General features: G+C 43.2%; 1 protein-coding gene across 1 annotated transcript in view; it reads left to right on the plus strand.

The window, feature by feature from the left end:
* LOC126190882 (nucleosome-remodeling factor subunit NURF301) overlaps positions 1-22,061 on the plus strand; it is a 289,288-nt gene that overhangs the window by 170,104 nt on the left and 97,123 nt on the right. Inside the window, exon 22 of the mRNA XM_049931491.1 lies at positions 14,012-14,265. Within this exon, the coding sequence (XP_049787448.1) occupies positions 14,012-14,265 (254 nt within the window). The remainder of the gene's footprint in view (positions 1-14,011; positions 14,266-22,061) is intronic.

Below are 22,061 nucleotides of genomic sequence, written 5' to 3' on the forward strand. Positions count from 1 at the left end.
TCTGTTATACACATTCAGATAGTTTCACAGTCACATTCAATTTCAACCACAGTAGAGAGAATGTTTTTGTCGACTGCAATGAAAAATCCTCTTCCTATGCTAATCTGTCTTTCTGATATACAGCCCATGACTCTCAAAATGTTTCAGAGCTTTCTGCTTCAGGTTTCAGCCACCTTTTGGTACCATGAATAATTCAAGCACAACAGGTTTCCTAGAGAAAACTCAGAAACTTTGTTATGAGTATTTTGACTGTTCACTGATATTTACTCTGGATGTGGTCTGTTTTCGCGATCTGTGTGTAGGCCGATGAATGTCAGTCTTAGAGTACCTCAAACTACCTCCTAGCCTAAAAAAAAGCGATGTACACTCCAGAAGTGCTTTGCTATATGAGTAGCTGTTTCCATTGTGCAACGCATCCCCAACCTATCGAGGGGAGTGCTACAATTTTCCGCTTGATAATACAGTCTGAAAATCTGTAGCCAAGACCATCGCAGAGTCGACGAAGCCTTTGGTCGAGACCATCCATTCGACTCCAAATCAAACTCTGGAAACAATGGTGCAAATTGTGAGTTCTTTGCACTCTGTGCGTGAGGCCAGCAGCGTTCACTATTTCGCCAGCTGCTTGTATGAACTGAGGAAGGCCTCAGAACCCAAGAGACGAGCAGCATCATTGGTGCCGACATGAGCCACAACTTTGAGATGACATACTCGATAGCTGCAGGCAAGACCACCTCCACATTTCCCCTCTTCCTGTGTGCCAGATTGGATGTTGTTGAAGAAGAGGCCACCTGTCCACTCACAGGGCAAATGGGCGAGGCCATACTCCATATTGACCTTCCGCCTCAAGCCACACCAAAGCACTACCATGTGCCACTCACCCTGTGGTGAGTGTGGATCCACCATGTCAGGTACATTAGGAGGTGCTACAGCAGCAGAGTCCACGGATGGAATGAGCATCACCCGAGGAGTTGCGTGCAATATGCCAGTTTCTATGCCACTGCCACACTCCGAGGCAGCAGCGTAAAGACGGCTGACCATAGGCAGAAGTGAATTCAGCTGTTCACGAACTGCGCCCAGCTGCTCTTGTGTCTGCACCCAGAAAGCACACAGCCTATCCATCCTAGCATGATTAACTTAAGAATTAAATTGTAGAAACACAGAGGAAGAGGGAAACCTAGATATGCAACTTGCTAACATTCTGACATGTCACCATTGAAGGCTGACTCCTACTGAGCTATGTAGCTGCCCATTCAAAAGAATTGCCAACTGTGCTACAGACAGCATGGATCTACACTTTTACAGTTACAAAAATGTGAGATTACACCACCTAAATAGAAAAACAAGCACAGAATTTAAGAATTAAACTGCAGAGAAAACAGAAAAATATAAATACAAAACTTGCTGGTCTGCTGGTGTGTAGCAGGCAAGAGCTGGAGCATGCCTAGGGAATAAGTTTTTTTGCTGTGGTTTTATAGTAGTTTGAATACACTCTTTCAAATTCAAATTCTAAAGGTGGCAGGGGTAAAATGCAGGGAGCGAAAGGATATTTACAATTTGTACAGAAACCAAATGGCAGTTATAAGAGTCGAGGGACATGAAAAGGAAGCAGTGGTTGGGAAGGGAGTGAGACAGGGTTGTAGCCTCTCCCCTATGTTATTCAATCTGTATATTGAGCAAGCTGTAAAGGAAACAAAAGAAAAATTTGGAGTAGGTATCAAAATCCATGGAGAAGAAATAAAAACTTTGAGGTTCACCATTGACATTGTAATTCTGTCAGAGACAGCAAAGGACTTGGAAGAGCAGTTGAACAGAATGGACAGTGTCTTGAAAGGAGAATATAAAATGAACATCAACAAAAGCAAAACGAGGATAATGGAATGTAGTCGAGTTAACTCGGGTGATGCTGAGGGAATTAGATCAGGAAATGAGACGCTTAAAGTAGTAAAGGAGTTTTGCTACTTGGGGAGCAAAATAACTGGTGATGGTCGAAGTAGAGAGGATATAAAACATAGCTGGCAATGGCAAGGAAAGCGTATCTGAAGAAGAGAAATTTGTTAACATCGAGTATAGATTTAAGTGTCAGGAAGTAGTTTCTGGAAGTATTTGTAAGGAGTGTAGCCATGTATGGAAGTGAAACATGGACGATAAATAGTTTTGACAAGAAGAGAATAGAAGTTTTCAAAATGTGGTGCTACAGAAGAATGCTGAAGATTAGATGGGTAGATCACATAACTAATGAGGAAGTATTGAATAGAATTGGGAAGAAGAGGAGTTTGTGGCAAAACTTGACTAGAAGAAGGGATTGGTTTGTAGGACATGTTCTGAGGCATTAAGGGATCACCAGTTTAGTATTGGGGGGCAGCATGGAGGGTAAAAATCGAAGAGGGAGACCAAGAGATGAATACACTAAACAGATTCAGAAGGATGTCTGCAGTACGTACTGGGAGTTGAAGCAGCTTGCACAGGATAGAGTAGCATGGAGAGCTGCATCAGACCAGTCTCAGGACTGAAGATGACAACAACAACAACCTGGGGATATTGAATTACCAGCCTGGCAATCGACTCTTTCATTAGAATATAAAACTCCACAGAACCCTGCCCTGGGATGTAGAGTTTATACAGGATTTTCTAGAGTGACAAATTCTGATGTGTTATCTTCTCATCAGAAAAATTGACAACATTAAGACTAATGATTATGAGTTATCTATTCTCTCACTAACAACAAGAACAAAATGCAAACTACTTTGCAGAGTACAGAATGGTGCAAACATTGTTTTGCTTGAAGTAAAACTAAATAAGCAAAATTGTGGTGGTGGTGGTGGTGGTGGTGGTGGTGGTGGTATACGCCTAGAGAGCCATTCCTTTACTGTATTGTGCGTTACTGCCAAATGATTAAACAATACAACTCTTATATAGTGGTCCCAAGTCTACAGATGTTAACAAATGTTTATGGACGCAATAACCACGTGCATAGCTCCCTTAGCACTTAATAGATCTGCAACTCCCAGTGACAATGTAACAATAATTGTGACAAGTGACTTTCTCTGCAACAGAATGAATATACTCAGGGTACATAAATCAACTTGGAAGCAGCCAGCCAGCCCCCCCCCCCCCCAACCCCCCACCCCCACTCACACATTCGCATAAATTTAAAAAAAGATCTGTGGCATTGAAAAGAATACAAAAGCACTCATAAAACTGGCAGATGTACCTAAACAATACTCTGTTTTCAATCGTTGCAGTCTACAAATCAACAGTCTTTTTCTCTGTCTGGTAATTACTTTACAATAACTGAAATATTTTTCAAAGATATAAAAGAATTTTTTGTTGGCCAACATGTGCATTGTGACTAAGAAGCATATAATATGTACTTCAGAACTTAGATTTCCGTATGAATTAGTACCATAATACTTTCGATTAATAATTGCTGTTCAAAAAATACAAATTTCTTAAGTAGATTGCTCGCTCTCAAAATTAAGTTAAGTTTTAACATTTGTTGTTCTGCAGTTTACAATTGTGGTGTACAGATGATAATAATAATAATAATAATAATAATAATAATAATAATAATATAATAATAATAATAATAATAATAATAATAATAATGCTATTAGAAATCAAAAACAACAATTGTGAAAATGAGATTGCTACCCCCTGTGAAGATGACATACTGAGCTGTAGGCAGAGATAATTAAAAGATTGTTACACAATAAACTTTCAGCCGAAGACGTCTTCAAAAAAGAAATGAAAACATGCACACACACTTTCACACAAGCAGGCACACCTTACACACACGTAACAGCTGTCTCTGGTCACTCTGATAAGCCTAAAGACCAGAGTGTGGCTGGAAAGGGGGAGGGATAGCAAAATTCCCCCGAGGGGGGGGGGGGGAGAAAAGCACTGTCTGGCAGAGCATACAGGGATGAGAAGACAGCAGGAACAGCAGGACGGGGCTGCCTGGGGTAGCATCAGCAGGCTGTGGAGGGGAGGGCGAGGCAGAGCAGGACGATGGGAAGTGGGAAGGGAGAAGAGCAGGGGGGGGGGGGGAGGGGGAGACTGGCAAGAGTGGTGCTCAGTGAGGGTAAGGGAATGGGAATTGGGAGGAGGCTACGGGGGGGGGGGGGGGGGGGGGGGCGAAACTGTTGGATGAAGTGTGTGGGGACATATTTTATCATCTAAACAGTTTAGAAAAGCCAGTGGTGGAGGAGAGGATCCAGATGGGCTGGGATGAAATCAAGCATATTATGTTCAGCTGCATATTGTGTCCCGGGATGATCCACTTTGCTCATGGCTGCAGTGTAGTGATGACAATAAGGTGCACATACATTGTAAACATTTCTCCAACCTAGCAGGTCTTATGTCTGCTATATCAACCCCCAATCGTTATGATATCGTGACGTACTGGGCTTCTGACATGCACTTGGGGTGTGTGTGTGTGTGTGTGTGTGTGTGTGTGTGTGTGTGTGTGTGTGTGTGTGTGTGAGAGAGAGAGAGAGAGAGAGAGAGAGAGAGAGAGGGGGGGGGGGGTTCAGGAAGTTAATGGCTCCTTTTCTATTGTGTTAATCATAATACGGAGTGAAAAATCTCTGATTTAACCTGAACTGTTATTGAGCTTTGTATAACATCTCATATAATTTGAATTTATTTTGTAATATTTTGTTGACTGTTGAGTGCAAAACTCCAGTGGTTTTGCATACATTTCATATTACGTAGAAGAATACCATTATATTCGTAGTTTTATTTTTCCCATACTGACTTCACTGTTGCATTTAGGCTGTTGTGTGAATTTAGATACTAAATGTAGCTTTTACTTGTTGAACCTATCTGGTGGATTAAAACTCTGATTGTGTGTTCAATGCACATTGTTGACTTCTTTTACAGAGGTTCCCTCTAAACTGCATGCATCCACAAGTGACTAACTCTTATTTTTCCAAACCCTTAAACTTTCTCAAATAACTTTGTTTCTGATTTCCAGGCTTTAAATTCTTATGGCTAGTCTTCTTAATAGTAATACCTGTTGAAGACTTTTTTTCCATGTAATATTAGCATCCCTCCTCTAGCATCTTCTGTCTGTTTTGTGAAAGTTTTTATGAACATTGTGTTCATTTTTGTCAAAAATATATATTCAATCTGCTTTTGTGTGTCTAACGCAGTTGTAGTGTAGTTTATAGGATTGTTTTTATTGAATTATTTATAATTAACAATGAACCTTTTTATTTGTGTAAACTGAAGACTGTGAAGTACACTACATTGTCTTTAATAGGCGAAACATTCTGAGGTATTCTCTTTAACAGCTTTTATGCCATCTCATTGTCTCTGATGATGATGTTTGGTTTGTGGGGCACTCAACAGCGTGGTTATCAGCGCCCGTACCATTACCCAATCTTTGCTCAGTCCAATTGCGCCACTTTCCTGAATGATGATGAAATGATGAGGACAACACAAACACCCAGTCATCTCGAGGCAGGTGAAAATCCCTGACCCCGCCGGGAATCGAACCCGGGACCCCGTGCTCGGGAAGCGAGAACGCTACCGCGAGACCACGAGCGGCGGATGCTCTCTCATTGTCTCTGTAGAGCTGTACCATGGAAAACGAGGAGAGGATGTTGGTCAATAACCGGTATCCTCGTTCTATAACACAAACAGTATGCAATTATTAACTGGGTTCTTTATTCATAAACAAAGAGCTACTGAACTTAAGTTGCCAAGTGCTGTGATACAAGCTCTCTTCTGGATAGCCCACGTAGCCTCAATGCTGTTGAATTAGAAGTCTGTTATAAGATTGCTATGTGCTGCCTGTCTCCATGCTACCCTCCGGTTCGTGGCAGCAATCCTAAATACTTGCGGCTATGAGGGTGTTGGCTGCGTGTTTCCAGCGAGTCTTGTTATTGACCTCTATCAATACTCCCTTAACCTCTCTGCCACATGGTGTCCTGGCGCCAATGTATGCCAGTACATTCCTCCCCCCGAAATGCCGCACCATTGTCGTGTAGTGAGGCTGTGAACGACATCGGGGAGGGAGGCAGGATGCTTGACATCGTGATGCACTGGGAGCTGTGACTGTGGAGGACAGCAGACGCCCGACTCTACCCCACCATCTTGCTTGTGAGGCAACAAGATATCCTCCTGAAAATTGCTTTCAGGCCACACGTACAGGCCTTAGCACATGTGCTGGGGCGATGATGGTGACGGCGGGTCTAGTACCATGGGGTCAACAAGCAGGGATGGCGGGGGTGAGAGTGTGTGGTTCATCTGCTCCTGGGGCGCTGTGGTGGCACCAGTGGGCAGCTGTGAAGGCCACATGATCCTGTGAAGCCATGAATGTGGGGGAAGAAAAGCAGCAGGATCACGGGGAAACTGACATGCACGAATTTGGTTCTAGTGGTGGTGCTGCAAACAAACCATCACGACCTGCAATTAAGTAAATACGCTATGTAATCAAAAGTACACGGACACCTGGCTGAAAATGACGTATACTTCATAGTGCCCTCCATCGGTAATGCTGGAATTCAATATGGTGTTGGCCCACCCTTAGGCTTGATGACAGCTTCCACTCTTGCAGGCATTCATTCAGTCAGGTGCTGGAAGGTTTCTTGGGGAATGGCAGCCCATTCTTCACAGAGTGCTGCACTGAGGAGAGGTATCGATGTCAGTCAGTGAGGCCTGTCACGAAGTCGGCATTCCAGCACATCCCAAAGGTGTTCTGTAGGATTCAGGTAAGGACTCTGTGCAGGCCAGTCGATTACAGGGATGTTATTGTCGTGTAACCACTCCGCCACAGGCTGTGCTTTATGAACAGGTGCTTGATCATGTTGAAAGATGCAATCACCATCCCCAAAATGCCCTTCAACAGTGGGAAGCAAGAGGGTGCTTAAAACATCAGTGTAGGCCTGTCCTGTGATAGCGCCACGCAAAACAACAAGGGGTGCGAGCCACCTCCATGAAAAATAGGATCACACACAACACCATTGCCTCTGAATTTTACAATTGGCACTACACACACTGGCAGATGACGTTCACAGGGCATTCGTCATGCCCATACCTTGCAATCGGATCGCCATATTGTGTACTGTGATTCGTCACTCCACATACATTTTTTCCACTGTTCAATCGTCCAATGTTTATGCTCCTTACACCAAGCGAGGCATTGTTTGGTATTTACCCGTATGATGTGTGGTTTATGAGCAGCCGCTCGACCATGAAATCCAAGTTTTCTCACTGCCCACCTGACTGTCATAATACTTATAGTGGATCCTGATGCAGTTTGGAATTCCTGTGTGATGGTCTGGATAGATGTGAGCCTATTACTCATTATGACTCTCTTCAACTATTGGTGGTCTCTCAGTCAAAAGACGAGGTCAGCCTGTACGCTTTTGAGCTGTGCGTGACCCTTCACTTTTCCACTTCATATCACATCAGAAAAGTGGGCCTAGGGATGTTTAGGAGTGTGGAAATCTCGCATATAGACATATGATACAAGTGACACCCAATCACCTGACCACGTTCGAGGTCCGTGAGTTCCACGGAGTGCCCCATCTGCTCTCTCACGATGTCTACTGACTACACAATGCACCTAATATGAAAAACATATGTTTTGGGGGCGTCCAGATACTTTTGATCACATAGTGTATATGAGGCAATGCATTTCTGGATTACACCTCTTTCCCAGTGCCCATGATTGCCTTAAACACTGAAAGGAAGTAGATCACATAGCGCAAAGCGATACTAGCGGACCATTGGCAGCGCTGGATGCCGCGATGGGTGTAGCAAGTGTACTAATGTCCGATGGCTGCGGCCATACAGAAGTTCCGCCAGTGATGGTCTGTCTTGTGCGTGAAAGAATTGCAATGCCTGTTCCCATGTGTGGGTGGTGCAAAGCTTGGCCATCTGTTGTTTGAAAGTATGTACTAAGTGATCTGCTTCTCTGTTGGACTGCAGGTGAAATGGAGCACTTGTTAGATGACGAATGCCATTGCGCTCACAAAACTGTTCATAGGCATGTGAAGCAAACTGTAGTCCATGTGGCAATCCTCCGATGCATACCATATTTACTCGAATCTAAGCCGCACTTTTTTTCCGATTTTTGTAATCCAAAAAACCGCCTGTGGCTTAGAATCGAGTGCAAAGTAAGCGGAAGTTCTGAAAAATGTTGGTGGGTGCCGCCACAACTAACTTCTGCCGTCGAATATATGTAGTGCTACACAGGCATGCTTTGTAGGCACAAAGATAAATACTGGCACCAAATCCTGTGCATCAGTAAATAAATTTTTTAAAAAAGGTGGAAGACGAGCTTTTTTTTCTCCGCCCCGAGTTTTGACCACTGCACTTTCATACATTATCCAACGAAGTAAATACAAATTCCGTATTGTTCATCTTCGAATGTAGCAGCATTTCAATGTACTACGAAAATCCAAGTGGCAAGACTGTTTGGGATGTTTGTCAATATGGCCAACTCTACATTTTGAGTTTTTTCCTACTGTGAGAAGAGATGGTTGCTAATAGGAACTTCTATGAATTGTGAATCACATGCAGTATTCTCTTCACCATAAGAATAATACGAATATAAACATTTTGCCATGTGTTGTTTCGTGTTTTAAGCACAGCAATTGACTAGATCTTTAAATCTAAGATGACTCTAATTTCTGTGCAGAATGTAATGTACTAAAGAGGCGCCTGCAAAGATTTTCAAACGGAGAAAAAATTTAGCTAAAATCTCGTTCAGAACATCTTCTATCATACGCAGTATATTATTTGGTTCTTGTTGATCATTATCAAAGAAAGCAGCAGTGTAAGTAACAACAAATAGCAGTATCTTGTCATTGTTTCGCTAATGAGACGATTCCTCTCTCTTTTATTTTTTTAATTGCAAGCGGCGGTAGTGCGCACTAAAGCAAGCCATGCCGCGAGCGGCGACAGGCCGTAAACACGCACTATCAGAATGCGACAAACAATGCATGACACAGTACAGTAATGCATTTTCAGCTTAGAGTGACGTAAACACCTATAACAAAGAAAACGGCACTTTTCAGATCAAAGAAAAATAAGCAATCAATTCAAACCAGACGAAGCACGTGAAAAAGGAAGGGTACCCGTGTAAATACGGACGGAGTGCCTGACGCATAGCAATGGCTACCTTGTAAAGCTTAACTGCTAAGGTTACGACTCGAACCAAACTACTGTAGATGTATCGTCATTCATTCGACCTAAATTGTGTCTTCTATTACAATGGACCAACTTTGTTTCGATTTGGAGATGCAGCCTAAAACTTTTGTCTCTCCTTGAATTTCGAGTCTCAAATTTCAGATGCGGCTTAGGTTTGTGAATTTTTCTTTTCCTTGATTTTGAGTCTCATTTTTCAGGTGCGGCTTAGATTCGAGTGCGGCTTAGATTCGAGTAAATACGGTATATTGAGGACATTGCTTGAATGGTACTGCGTGATGTGGTAGAGTTCATAGGCATCACAAATGGGAACTTGCTGGAAGAGTTTACCACCTTGAGCCAACAAGTGTTTCAAAATGGTCCTGCAAAGTCTCTGTGCACTCATTGCCATGGCGATTGAATCTTAGGCCAAGCTGTGATTGTGTGTGGTGGAGTGGATTGGATCTCTGCGCATGCGCGACACTGTGACATCATCTGTGCAATGTGGGTGTCCATGCTCTGCCAAGTACAGTGCCAGCGCGCTAACTGTTTAGTCAGAACAATTCGCCATTGTCCTTGGTGGTTCAACCGCAACACATCCTTTTGCCACATTTTGGGAATAAGCACACAGGATTGTCCATTGTCGTTTTGAACTAGAATCACACCCTTGTTCAATTGAAAGGCTATGCTGATGTTCAAAAGATCGATATACAACTGAGTTCTGGATACTGGTCAATGAAGGAGGCCAAGACCTGCGAATATAATTCAACAAAATCTTGAGATTTGGGTCTGCTTCCGTGTTCTGCGCAATTTTTCTGTAGTTCAGAGGAAAATATTCCAGCAATTCAGAGTCCTTCCCATCAATTCGGCAGCAAGATGCGACAGATGCATCAGAATCAGAGTCTGGGCCAATTGGGAGGCGAAAAAAGGTTTCTGCATTGCCATGCTTTACCGGAGGTCTGTACACAAGTTCATACTGATAATGCGAAAGCAACAAAGCCCAGCATTGCAATTTTTGAGCTGTGCTTGTAGGCTTTGACAGATGAAACAAGGACTGCAAAGGCTTGTGATCTGTCACTAAATAGAACTTACAACAATACAAATAGCGATGGAATTTTGTTGCACCATACACCATAACAAGAGCGTCTTTTTCTGTTTGCAAATAATTGCACCGAGTTTGAGTGAGCAACTTTGAGGCAAATCAGTAGGTCTGTTTTGTGCGCCACTTCTGTGCGACAGCACAGCACTGATTCCATAAGAAGAAGCGTCGACTGTAAAATTACTGTCTTGGCAGGATCAAAATGCACTAAACATCTGTCACTAAGCAAGATGTTTTTGAGTTGCTGAAATGTGTTTTGACACCCTTTAGTCCACATAAAGGGTACATTTTTAACGATGCAATGAAGCCGTGATCTGAGTGGCATTCGGTATGGACTGAGCACACATTAACTGTTTATCACATGGCCTAAGTATGTAGCTCAGTTTGAAAAAGGTCACACTTTTCGAAGATGACACTTGGGTCCTGCTTCTGACAACACTCGAAAAAGAGTACGCAAATTGGCAATGTGTTTCTCTGGTGTACGACCTGAGATGACAATGTCGTCAAGATATTTTGTACAAAGTGACACTTTTGCAGTCAGCTGTTCCAAGTAACATTGAAAAATTGCGTTTGCAGAAGCACTGCTGAAGAGCAAATGCAAATACTTGAACAGCCCTAAGTGTGTATTTACAACAAACACTTTCTCTGATTCTTGATTCAAAGGAATTTACAAGTAAGCATCACGCAAATCTATCTTACGAAAGTAATGTCCTGCACCAAGCTTGTCCGTGAGTTCCTCAGGGCAAGGTAACGGATAAGTGTTAATTACTGTCTATAGGTTGACTGTAGACTTGAACACATAAATGAATGTGACTAGAAGGCTTAGGCAACAAAACTAGTGGACTGGCCCATTGACTAGCTTGAATGGGAGCAATGACACCATTATCTTGCAATTCTTTCAATTCACTGGTTACTTTGTCTCATAAAGCAACTGAAACAGCACAGGTCTGGAAAAACTTAGGTTGTGCATCGTCTTTCATTGTAATGTGCGCTACAAAGTTATTAGCTTTTCCCATGCCTTCTGAAAATAGTTCAGGAAATTCTTTAAGTAAGCTAGCTACATTGGCTTTCAGATAAAAAGCTGATATGGAAAGAACATTGTCTTGGATGCTAAGACCAAAGAGATCAAAGGGAATCCAAACCAAAAATTTTCTCATTGTCTCTTGATTTCAACACAGTAAAATTCACTGTCCTGATGTGAGATTTGTAAGTGTCAGGCAAACTACACTGTCCAAGCAACGGAATTTCCAGTTCATTGTAAGCAGTGAGGTGCTTGCTAGATTTAGAAAGCGTTGTGAGCCTAACTGTTAGTATGTAGGTATGTGGCACGATTAAGTAAAGTGACTGATGCACCTGTGTCTAACTGAAAGTTCGCACAATGGCCAATAATGTGTAATGAGACAAATAGTTTGTTAGAACATCATTGCACAACACTAAGGTGAGAATCATGCACAACCTTAATCTTACATTTGTCAGATCCGAGCTTTAATGTTATGTAAAGAAGAAGCTGAGCATGTGATAAATTGGCATTTGTGTTATATTGCATAGCATGTATTAGGATTATCAGGGTGTATATGATCCAGGACAACTGGGAAAAACCCGGGAATTTTTTTTATCCGGGAGAAAACAGGAAAAACCCGGGAGTTTTCTAGAATTCTGGGAATTTTTCATTGTTATAGTGTTCAGTTAAATTTTTGTAATTTTGACTGTTAATAACTGACAGACAGCAAAATGTCTCAAAGGCTATAGGATGAAGTTTATGGAATACTCATAACAACAAACTGCTTCAGATGAGCATGATGTCACAGCTGTTTAATTAAGTTCGTTTTGAGCATTTGCCAGTAGGCTCATCGACAGTCTGGGTTTTAGTGGGGAGGGGGGTAGTGACCCATGTTGGGTTTAGTGATTCTGCTGTTTCCTGATGTCCTACTTCCTCTTCAGTTTCAGTTCACACGTCAAATGAAAACAAAACATATTTCTGTGGCTGTAAGCTATCAACTGATTTAAAATACATTCACATAATTACAGAAGGCTGTTATTAGTTTGTTTTCTGATTTGATCGTATTTCATGGTTGTGGCAGCAAGCATTACTCGTCTTGCTCTACTGTGAAGTTATTTTTGTCGGTTTGCTAAATAAACATGGCGTTTATTAATCTTTTCACCAGATACAAACTGCTTCATTCACAATATTGACTAGTTTCAACTCTTCACTGAATTTCAAGTGCACATTTTCATCTTCTGGCACATGTGGCATTATGTCACAGTAAAGAATCAAACATGAGACAATACAGTCATGGTACTCCAAGAACATTTATTTCCTGAAAAGCACACTGAAAAGCTTAATGTCAAGTTGGGGCCTACTTCATTGTGAATCTTGACATATGAATGTGTCCTTTAAGCCGGTTTACAAAATTCCTATGCTGTTGGAGTATCCTGTGATGTTCTATTTCTTTTATGGTGTCATGTAAGATCTCTTGATGCTATATGTGTACGAACATACGGGCTTCCTATGTCATTGTAGCTGCCCACATGTACTAACACCTGTTTTCTGGTGCTCTCTGAAATGAACTCATGTCTAAGAGGTTGTGGGATAATATTGCGAATGGTTCTTCGAAAAGCGTTATTTTCAGAAATTTTATTTTATGCTAGATGAACTATGTTACGTGTGAGAATGTACAATGAATTTCCTGTATCACAGAGCCTTTGACTCTTATGTAAAACTTAAAACTTCCAGGACCAGCCACTTAGAATAATTTTGAGCCCAGAAGACCTGGCATTAATGTCATTGTTTAAAATTTTATTGGCACAATTGTGTGATATATCTTAAAGTGTAACACACACTAAAAAGATCAACGTTATATGTGAAAGCTTAACTTTTCTTGTAACTTATTAATCTTCAAGACCAGTATTATATGTGAAAGCTTAGCTTTTCTTTTAGCTACATTATGTACATTAATATAAACCATTAACTTTTCCTATTTGTGCGTTCACACTACTTAACAGTGATGTTGCTATTGGCTGACTACATCACGAGTCCTATGCTCTGAATATCTGCTGTGATTGGCTTACAACAGTGCATTGCAATCTCTGTTTCAATGCTTCGGAAACTGATGTGCTGTGTTTGGTAGAATTCGAATTTATACTAATACGAAGTATGCAGCATATCGTAATATGAAAATATGCAGCGTACATGTTGCTGCACATCAAAGATCTTTCCAAACTGCGTTTCCTTTTCTTTTTTTTCCCCCCCTTGCTGAGTTTCGTTTTCCAAAGTGCCGGGAAGTTCTTGTTGGTGTATGAAACCTTTACCATTCAAAGGATTGATGTTTTTACAACTCCAAGGGAAAGTACACTGTTGCTTGTCATGGAAAAAGTGTGTTTTTCACCTTGGAAGGAGTCTATTTTCATGTTGGGGGGGGGGATGCATTTTTAACTGGGAGAGCCAGAAAAATCTGGGAATTCCTCCCTGCCTCCTGTTCCCATATACACCATGATTACATAAATGAATGTTTTGTTTCACCTCAGAACAATGTAATGCCACAAATTATGGAAATTGAAGAAGGTGGACTTGTACTTTCAGTTTTCAGTAGTGCAGAAGAAATAATGTTTTGTTATTCACATTTTATTGCCCCACATTAATTATGTGACGTAATTTGAGATCATTCAACACACTGATTTAATAATAATGCTTTATATGATATGTTTTATGTTAAATGCATGCTTGTGTGATTTACTAACATTTTCCCAATTTCTTTTTGATCCCGCTTACATCAGGTTGGAGAAGACTAATGCACAGGTTGTTACTAGGAGTCGTTCGGGCTCATTAGCTGCGAAGACAGATGGTGTAGCAGCAGGAGGAAATGCAAAATTGGAAATGGTTAGTGGAAAATCGACACCAGAAGAAATAAAGGAAAAAATGGAACAACAGTTGCGCATGCAGAGAGCTGCTCATCAACAAAAACGCGCTTTGGAGACACTAAAGGTTCCAAGTGGACAGGTTTTGAAAGTTGTACCCACTACGCAACAAGGCAAGTCTGATTTATTTGAAGTGTACTTTCTGTTTAGGAGATAAATTATGTTTTTCCTTGTTCTTGTTCTCGCTGTTGAAGCACTTCTATTCTTCCACAATCCTGTACTGGTAGACAGTCTTGTAGAAAATGTATTCAAAATTTGTGAGTATATATAAATCTAGGCATGGGATTTTCCATCCCTTTCGTTCAACATAAATTGGTTTGTTTAATTAACATATCTTTATTGATGTTTTAGGTACAGCCGTTAAATCATTTATTGTATTTATTTAGTAAATTGTGAAACCTAATGATTTACTTCTCCCCCTTTGTCCATGTATGTTCCAATTTACAGAAGCTGTTTACCTGAATGGATTGTTATATTTTGAAAATTGGCAGTAGTGAGGAATTAAAAAAGCAGAGATAGTACAGTTATTTCATTTTAATTGGCTATATTGTTCAGTTCAATTCTCTGCCCGCTACATCAACAACGATATAAAATTCTTATAATGGTAAGACAACTCCAAAGCATATCCCACAATTGGCATTTCCTTGAGACATGAGTAGATTACAACTTGAAATGAGCGGCAACTGCTTGCAGCCAGCCTGACTCCATATGCCGTGTGTTGTGGTTCCTGGAGAACGAGTCAGCAAGGCTGAGAGGGTGGCATGAGTAGCGGGCAAGGTCATTGGCATGTAAAACGTGTCCAAGATGGAGCGTGTTCAGAGAAGACCCTCTATCCGCCTATCATCTGTCACGTGGAATGGACATGGCTAGTGGTAATTTACCGGTTACCAGCCCATACAAATGGACATAACGTGCAGGTGCCAGAGGCTGTTATGCCCATAACCCCTTGTGGGGTGCCACTGTACTTACTGGCTGAGGCAGAGATGTTGAAACTTTACTGTCTCATACGCCATACTGGTGGAAGTAAAGCTGTGAGGACAGGGCATGAGTCATGCTTGGGTAGCTCAGTTGGTAGAGAACTTGCCCCGAGTTCGAGTTTCAGTCCGGCACACAGTTTTAATCTGCCAGGAAGTTACTTTACTGTCTCAGTTCGACCTCTGCCTCTTAAATACTGGGGCTGCCACACGTTTCAGTGTGGCTCATGGTAGTTACTCGGCCATTGATTTATCAATTTTCAGCCCAGGACTTTTCTTATGTCACTGAGCGAGGTGGCGCGGTGGTTTGACACTGGACTCGCATTCGGGAGGACTACAGTTCAATCCCACGTCCGGCCATCCTGGTTTAGGATTTCAGTGATTTCCCTAAATCACTCCAGACAAATTCCGGGATTGTTGCTTTGAAAGGGCACAGACGACTTCCTTCCCCATCCTTCCCTAATCCGATGAGACCGATGACCTCAATGTCTGGTCTCCTTCCCCAAACAACCCATCCAACTTCTCTCATCTATCCACTGGAGAGCACATGATGACCTGTGTGGTAGTGTCTACTTCTCCATCTACCTGTCACTGCCCTGGCATCAGGCGCACGGACACCTGCTCAGATGGGCTTTAAACAAAGCGAACTGGGAAACTTTCAACTCTGCTGTCACCGTTGAATCTCTCACACAGTTACATCGATGTGATGGTTGAGCAGGTGACTACAACAATCCTTTCTCTAGCATAAAAAGCGAACCCTTGCTCTTTAGGATGCCCCCAGCGTAGGGCAGTCCGTTGGTGGTCGCCAGAAGTCACTGAAGCAATTAAGGAGCGTCGGTGAGCTCTACAGCAGCATAAGTGGCACTCTTCCCTAGAGCACCTCATAGTCTTTAAACAGCTTTGTGCCTGCATTCACCAAGTTGTCAAATGATGGAAGCATGAGTGTTGGGACAGATACATCTCAACCATTGGGTGCCATACGTCACCTTCCCAAGTCTAGGCAACGATCAAATGTCTTTTCGGGTACCAGACCCCAGCAGGCGTTTCTGGTGTTACCATGCATGGTATGTTATCTACCGGCACAAACGTGATTGCCGAGCACTTTGTTCGAGCCCCTGCATTGGAGAATTATCCCCCATCCTTTCGCACTCTCAGACAGCGGCTGGAAGGGAAAGTCCTCTCATTCACTACACGCCACAGTAAATCCTATAATACCCCATTTGCAGAGTGGGAGCTCCTCAGTGCCCCTGCACATTGCCCCAACACAGCTCCTGGGCCTGATCGGATCTGCAGCCAGATGATTAAACATCTCTGATCTGGCTACAAGCGACACATCCTCGTCATCTTCATCCGGCTCTGGTGCGATGGTGTCTTTCCATTGCAGTGGCGGGAGAGCACCATCATTCCGGTGCTCAAACCCGGTAAAAACCCACTTGATGTGGGTAGCTATCAGCCCATCAGCCTCACCAACATTCTTTGTAAGCTGCTGGAACATTTGGTGTGATGGCGGTTGGGTTGGGGCCTGGGGTCACGTGGTCTACTGGCTCCATGTCAGGGCGGCTTCCAAGAGGGTCACTCTACCACCAATAATCTTGTGTCCCTCGAGTCTACCATCCAAACAGCCTTTTCTGACACCAACACCTGGTTGCCATCTTTTTTTACTTATGTAAAGCATACAACATGACCTGGCGACATCGTATCCTGACCACATTGTATGAGTCGGGTCTCTGGGGCCTGCTCCCGATTTTTATCCTGTTGCTCTGTACTTTCCGTATCCAAGTTGGTACCTCCCATAGTTCCATCCATATCCAGGAGAATGGAGTCCCACAGGGCTCTGTATTGAGTGCCTCTCTCTTTTTGTGGCCATTAACGGTCCAGCAGCAGTTGTTGAGCCCTCTGTCTCACCTTCTCTTTATGCAGAAGACTTCTGCATTTCATACTGCTGCTCCAGTTCTTGTGTTGTTGAGCGTCGCCTACAGGGAGCCATCCACAAGGTGCAGTCATGGGCTCTAGCCCACGGCTTCCAGTTTTCGGCCATGAATGTGTGTCATGCATTTCTGTCGGCATCGTACCATTCATCCAGAACCAGCACTTTACCTTAATGATGATCCACTCACTGTAATGAAGATATACCGATTCTTAGGTCTGGTTTTCGATGCTCATTTGACTTGGCTTCCTCGTTTTCATCAGGTTAAATGGAAATGTTGGCAGCACCTCAGTGCCCTCCACTCCCTGAGCAACACCAACTGGGGTGGAGATCACTCCATGCTGCTGCAGCTCTACAGAGCCCTTGCTCAGCCCCGCCTTAACTATGGGAGTGTGATTTATGGCTCAGCGGCAACCTCAGCATTCCGTTTGCTCGATCCATTGCACCATTGCGGAGTTTGACTAGGGACAGGAGCTTTAAGGACGAGTCCTGTGACAAGTGTATTTGTGTAGGCTGGAGTCCCTCCATTGAAGATCAAACGTGCACTACTGCTTGCCAGTTATGTTGCATGCATTCATAGCTCTTGATCCTAATTACCATCTTCCTTTCCCAGCCACAGCAGTTCACCTCTCGCATAGGCCGCCCAGGTCAGGGCTAACGATTGCGGTTTGCATGCGATTACTTCTGTCTGAACTGGAGTCCTTCCCTTCACCACCTCTGCTCAAGGTCAATTCACGTACTCCTCTGTGGTGTAGCTGTATGCCGAAACTTCGCCTGGACCTTTCACGTGGCCGTCTGCGGCTCTCCGCTGTCACTTCCTCTCGATTCTTGAAATGTTCCGGGGCTCTAAAGTGGTTTACACCAACGGCTCAATGGCCGATGGTAATGTTGGCTTCGCCTTTGTCCAGAGAGGCCGTATTGAACAGCATTCCTTGCCCGATGGCTGCAGTGTATTCACTGCAGAGCTGGTGGCCATATCTCGTGCACTTCAGTATATCTGTTCATGCCCCAAGGAATCGTTTCTTCTGTGTACTGACTCCTTGAGCAGCGTTCAAGCTATCGACTATTGCTATCTTTGCCATCTGTTGGTGGTGTCCATCCAGGAGTCCATCTATGCCCTGGACCGGTCCCGTCGTTCAGTGGTGTTTGTTTGGACCCCAGGACACATTAGCATCCTGGACAACGAACTTGTTGACAGACTGGCCAAACAGGCTGCGTGGAAACTGCTTCTGGAGATGGGCATCTCTGAACCTTACCTGCGTTCTGACCTATGCTGTAGGATTTTTCGGCATTGGGAGACGGAATGGTATAATAGTACACACAACAAACTGCGTGTCATTAAGGAGACTATGAATGTGTGGAAGTCTTCCATGCGGGCCTCTCGCAGGGAATCAATCGTCCTCTCCCAGCTGCATGTTGGCCATGCTTGGGTGACCCACCGTTACCTCTTGCACCATGAAGACCCGCCTCAGTGTTGTTGACAGTGGCCCATATTCTCTAGCACTGTCCCACTTTGACTGCCCAGCGACAAAATCTTGGGTTACCGGACTCGTTGCCACTCATTTTATCCGACAATGCCTCATTGGCTGATTTAGTTTTTCGTTTTATTCATGAGGGTGGGTTTTATCATTTGCTCTAAGTTTTAGCGCATGTCCTTTTTTCCCCTCTGTGTCCTCCACCCTAGTGCTTTTAGGGTGAAGGTTTTAATGTGTTGCAGAGTGGCTGGCTTCTCCTTTTTATTCTTGTGGTCAGCCAGCCACTGTATTCTGCTTTCTTGTTTTACTCTCTTCTGTTTCTAGCATCTCTCTGTTTTCTTGTCCTCCTTTGTTCCTTTTAGTGTTCGTTGCCTTTCCTTCGTTCTTGTGGTTTTTCCTTTCCTTCCGTTTTGTGTTATATGTCTCATCTGTTTTATTCCCACACTTGTGGCATTGTTTTATTACGAACAAGGGACCGATGACCTCATAATTTGGTCCCTTCCCCCCTCTTTTAAACCAGCCAACCAACCAACCAACCATAATGTTGACACGTACCGGGACTAAAAAGAAGTGTAAACCTACCTCACTATGTTGTGGAACATGGAACATCTGTACTATGAAGAAAGGCATTTCAGACACCTTTGGAAACTCTCAAGATCTCACAAAACAGCCGTGATTGACTTGGAATTAGCCAGGCTTACTGTTGCTGTAGAAGCCTTGCAGGAAACCAGACTACCAGATGAGGGTTCAGTTCAGGAGGGAAATTACACATTTTTCTGGAAAGGAAAGGATGTTTGTTGCCAGACACAGACAACATGATGTTTGACTTTGCCATTGGGCAATGATCTATTATACACCACTGATAGACCGATTGGGATCTCAGAAGGCATTATGACTTTTGCTTTTGTCAACTATGAGCAGACCAATATCACTGATAGCTGTACATGCACCAATGTTGACCTTGAGTGCAGACCTAAAGCATCAGTCTTAGGAACATCTCAGTGAAGTGTTGCAGGGAGTGCATCCTTCAGATATGCGTTCTAGGCAACTTATGTGCCCACATCACACGTGATTCTGCTGTTTGACCAGACTGTCTAGGCACACATGGGGTAGGGAAGATGAATGAGAACAGTTTATGGCTGCTTGAATGTTGTGCCAAATACCAACTGTGCATCACTAACACTTATTTTAAAGGCAAGACAAGGCATGAGGTCTCCTATATGTACCCTCACTCCAAACATTGGTGTTGACTTGATCTTATTTTAAGTAAGAGGAAAGATGTCCACCATTTTCTCCATGCATACTCTTTCCTATTGCTAATTGTGGCACTGGTTATATAATAGCAGTTGCAAAAGTTAGCTTCATTCCTCTGCTAAGACACCTAGCAAAACAAAGATCTAAACTGTGCAAAATTAAGGACTCTGGGAGAGTAGAAATATTTTGTGATAGAGTTTGGAAAGAAATTGATACCTGAGAACAAATGCACCCATTGTTGAAGACTGGCTGAAAATCAAGTTACTTCTTATTGTTTATGGCCAGCACTACATTTGGTACTTTGAAAGCAAAATCCCAGGATTGGCTCCATGAGAATATTGATGTCATGAAACTGCTCCTTGATTCTAAGTGTCAGGCAACTATCAACTGGCACTTAAACCTTCCCAACGCTACCTGCAGGGTTCTAAGCAAAGCAAAGGCAGTCGTTCAGGACACTGTATTAACACATATTGGGAGAAACATTGCACCAGCATACATGAATGTGCCAATGCTGGAAACATCGGCGGAGTGTATTTGGGTATCAAGAAAGCCATTGGGCCTGCTCCTAAGAAGACTGAATCACTTGAGGAGATCAATGGCACAGTCATCAAAGATTGTAATCAACAGTTTGCAATGAAGGGTGGAAGACATGCTGACTTCCGCTCACATGTGGTGAACATCAGCGCAATAGCAATAGCAGAAATTTCCCATTTGTCACTTTGCCATGAGCTGGGCGAGGAGCCTACGAAGGAGCAACTTCAGTGAGCTGTTGTGCACCTCAAATGCGAGAAATGCCATGGCAAAGGCAACAACCACTCAGAATTTATCAAACTGACTCCACTTCTACCAGTGCTCTATAACCCCGTATTGAAATTTTAGTCTGGTGCTGTGCAGCAGGATATGCAAGATGCCAACATTACCACTCTATACAAAGGCAAAGGCAATCATGGGGATTGCAGTTGTTACCGTGGAATTTCACTGCTGACTATCATCAGAGTAGCATTCACCTGTTTGGTGCTGGGCATACTGGACAAGCTTGTGGAGCTTATGTAACCTGAATCTCAATGTTGGTTTTGAGATCACTGGTCTACTACTTGTTATGATCTTCGCACTCTGACAAATTCAGGGAAACGCCACAAGCCAAAGACACCATAGTCCATTGCTTTCATCGACCTAAACAAGGCATTTGACACAGTCAGCAGGGACTGTGTACTTTATTAGTGAAGACAGGGTGTCCTCCAAAGCTCTCCCGTTACATATCTGTGTTCCAGGGCTGTCGAGAAACTTAACAACATCTTGTTACTCAGAGCCAAGTGCTATCATGAGGACTTATTTGTAAGTAAACTTTTATTTTCTGACGATGCAGCTTTCATGGCAGACAGTCAAGAGGATTTTCAAAGGCTTACGCACATTATGTCACAAGGACACACTGAGACACCTGCCATATGAAAAGGTGGACCCTTCTTGAGGGTAGTCAACAAATTCTGCTATCCTGGTTAGCTAGAGTCAGGTCTTTCTCTAGATGACAAAATAAATGCAAGAATTGGCAAAGTAGTGAACACTTTTGGTAAGCTCTGCACAAGAGTATGGGACAACAAATACTGTACACTGACCACAAAAATGTTCATCTATCAAGCGTGCATTCTGTGAGCGTCCTCTTTATGTTACTGAGACCTGGACACCATATGCCAAACAAAACAAGCTCAACACCTTTCATCTGTGGTGCATTACAAAACATTCTAGGCATAACATGGAGGGACCATGTGACAAATGGTCCTGAATGCTGCGAAACTACAGAGTGTCACCACCACTCTGAAGGTGGCTAAGACATTGTTGGGACCATACCCATATTCCCTGAGATGCACAACTTAGTGGGATAGAACATGCCATGAGACCAGCTGGAACACCTGCGTAACGCTTTAAAGATTGCGTCAAGTGCAATATGAACGCATTTAATACTGACTGTGACAAATGGGAGAAGCTTGCTGAAGACCACAGCAGATGTTGAAAACTCATCAAGCCTGGCAGAAACTTAGCTGCAAAATGAGTGAGTAGACTGGTGCCTCTAACGAACGTCTCTGGTGTGGTTTGCACTTGCCCACCTGTGGGTGCCAAGTAGACTCTCACATTGGACTCCTGAGTCACCAAAGGAAGTGCCTGTGTGGTGTTACTTGAGTCTTTCAGTGAGAAGTATAGGCCATTGATGTGTTGATCGAGTGATAAGACTGCCATGTGTTGTCTGTACACTTGTCACAATAGTCCAGTTGTTCACCTGAGAA

The sequence above is a fragment of the Schistocerca cancellata genome, chromosome 1 (assembly GCF_023864275.1).
Source record: "Schistocerca cancellata isolate TAMUIC-IGC-003103 chromosome 1, iqSchCanc2.1, whole genome shotgun sequence".
In the NCBI taxonomy this organism is placed as follows: Eukaryota; Metazoa; Arthropoda; class Insecta; order Orthoptera; family Acrididae; genus Schistocerca; species Schistocerca cancellata.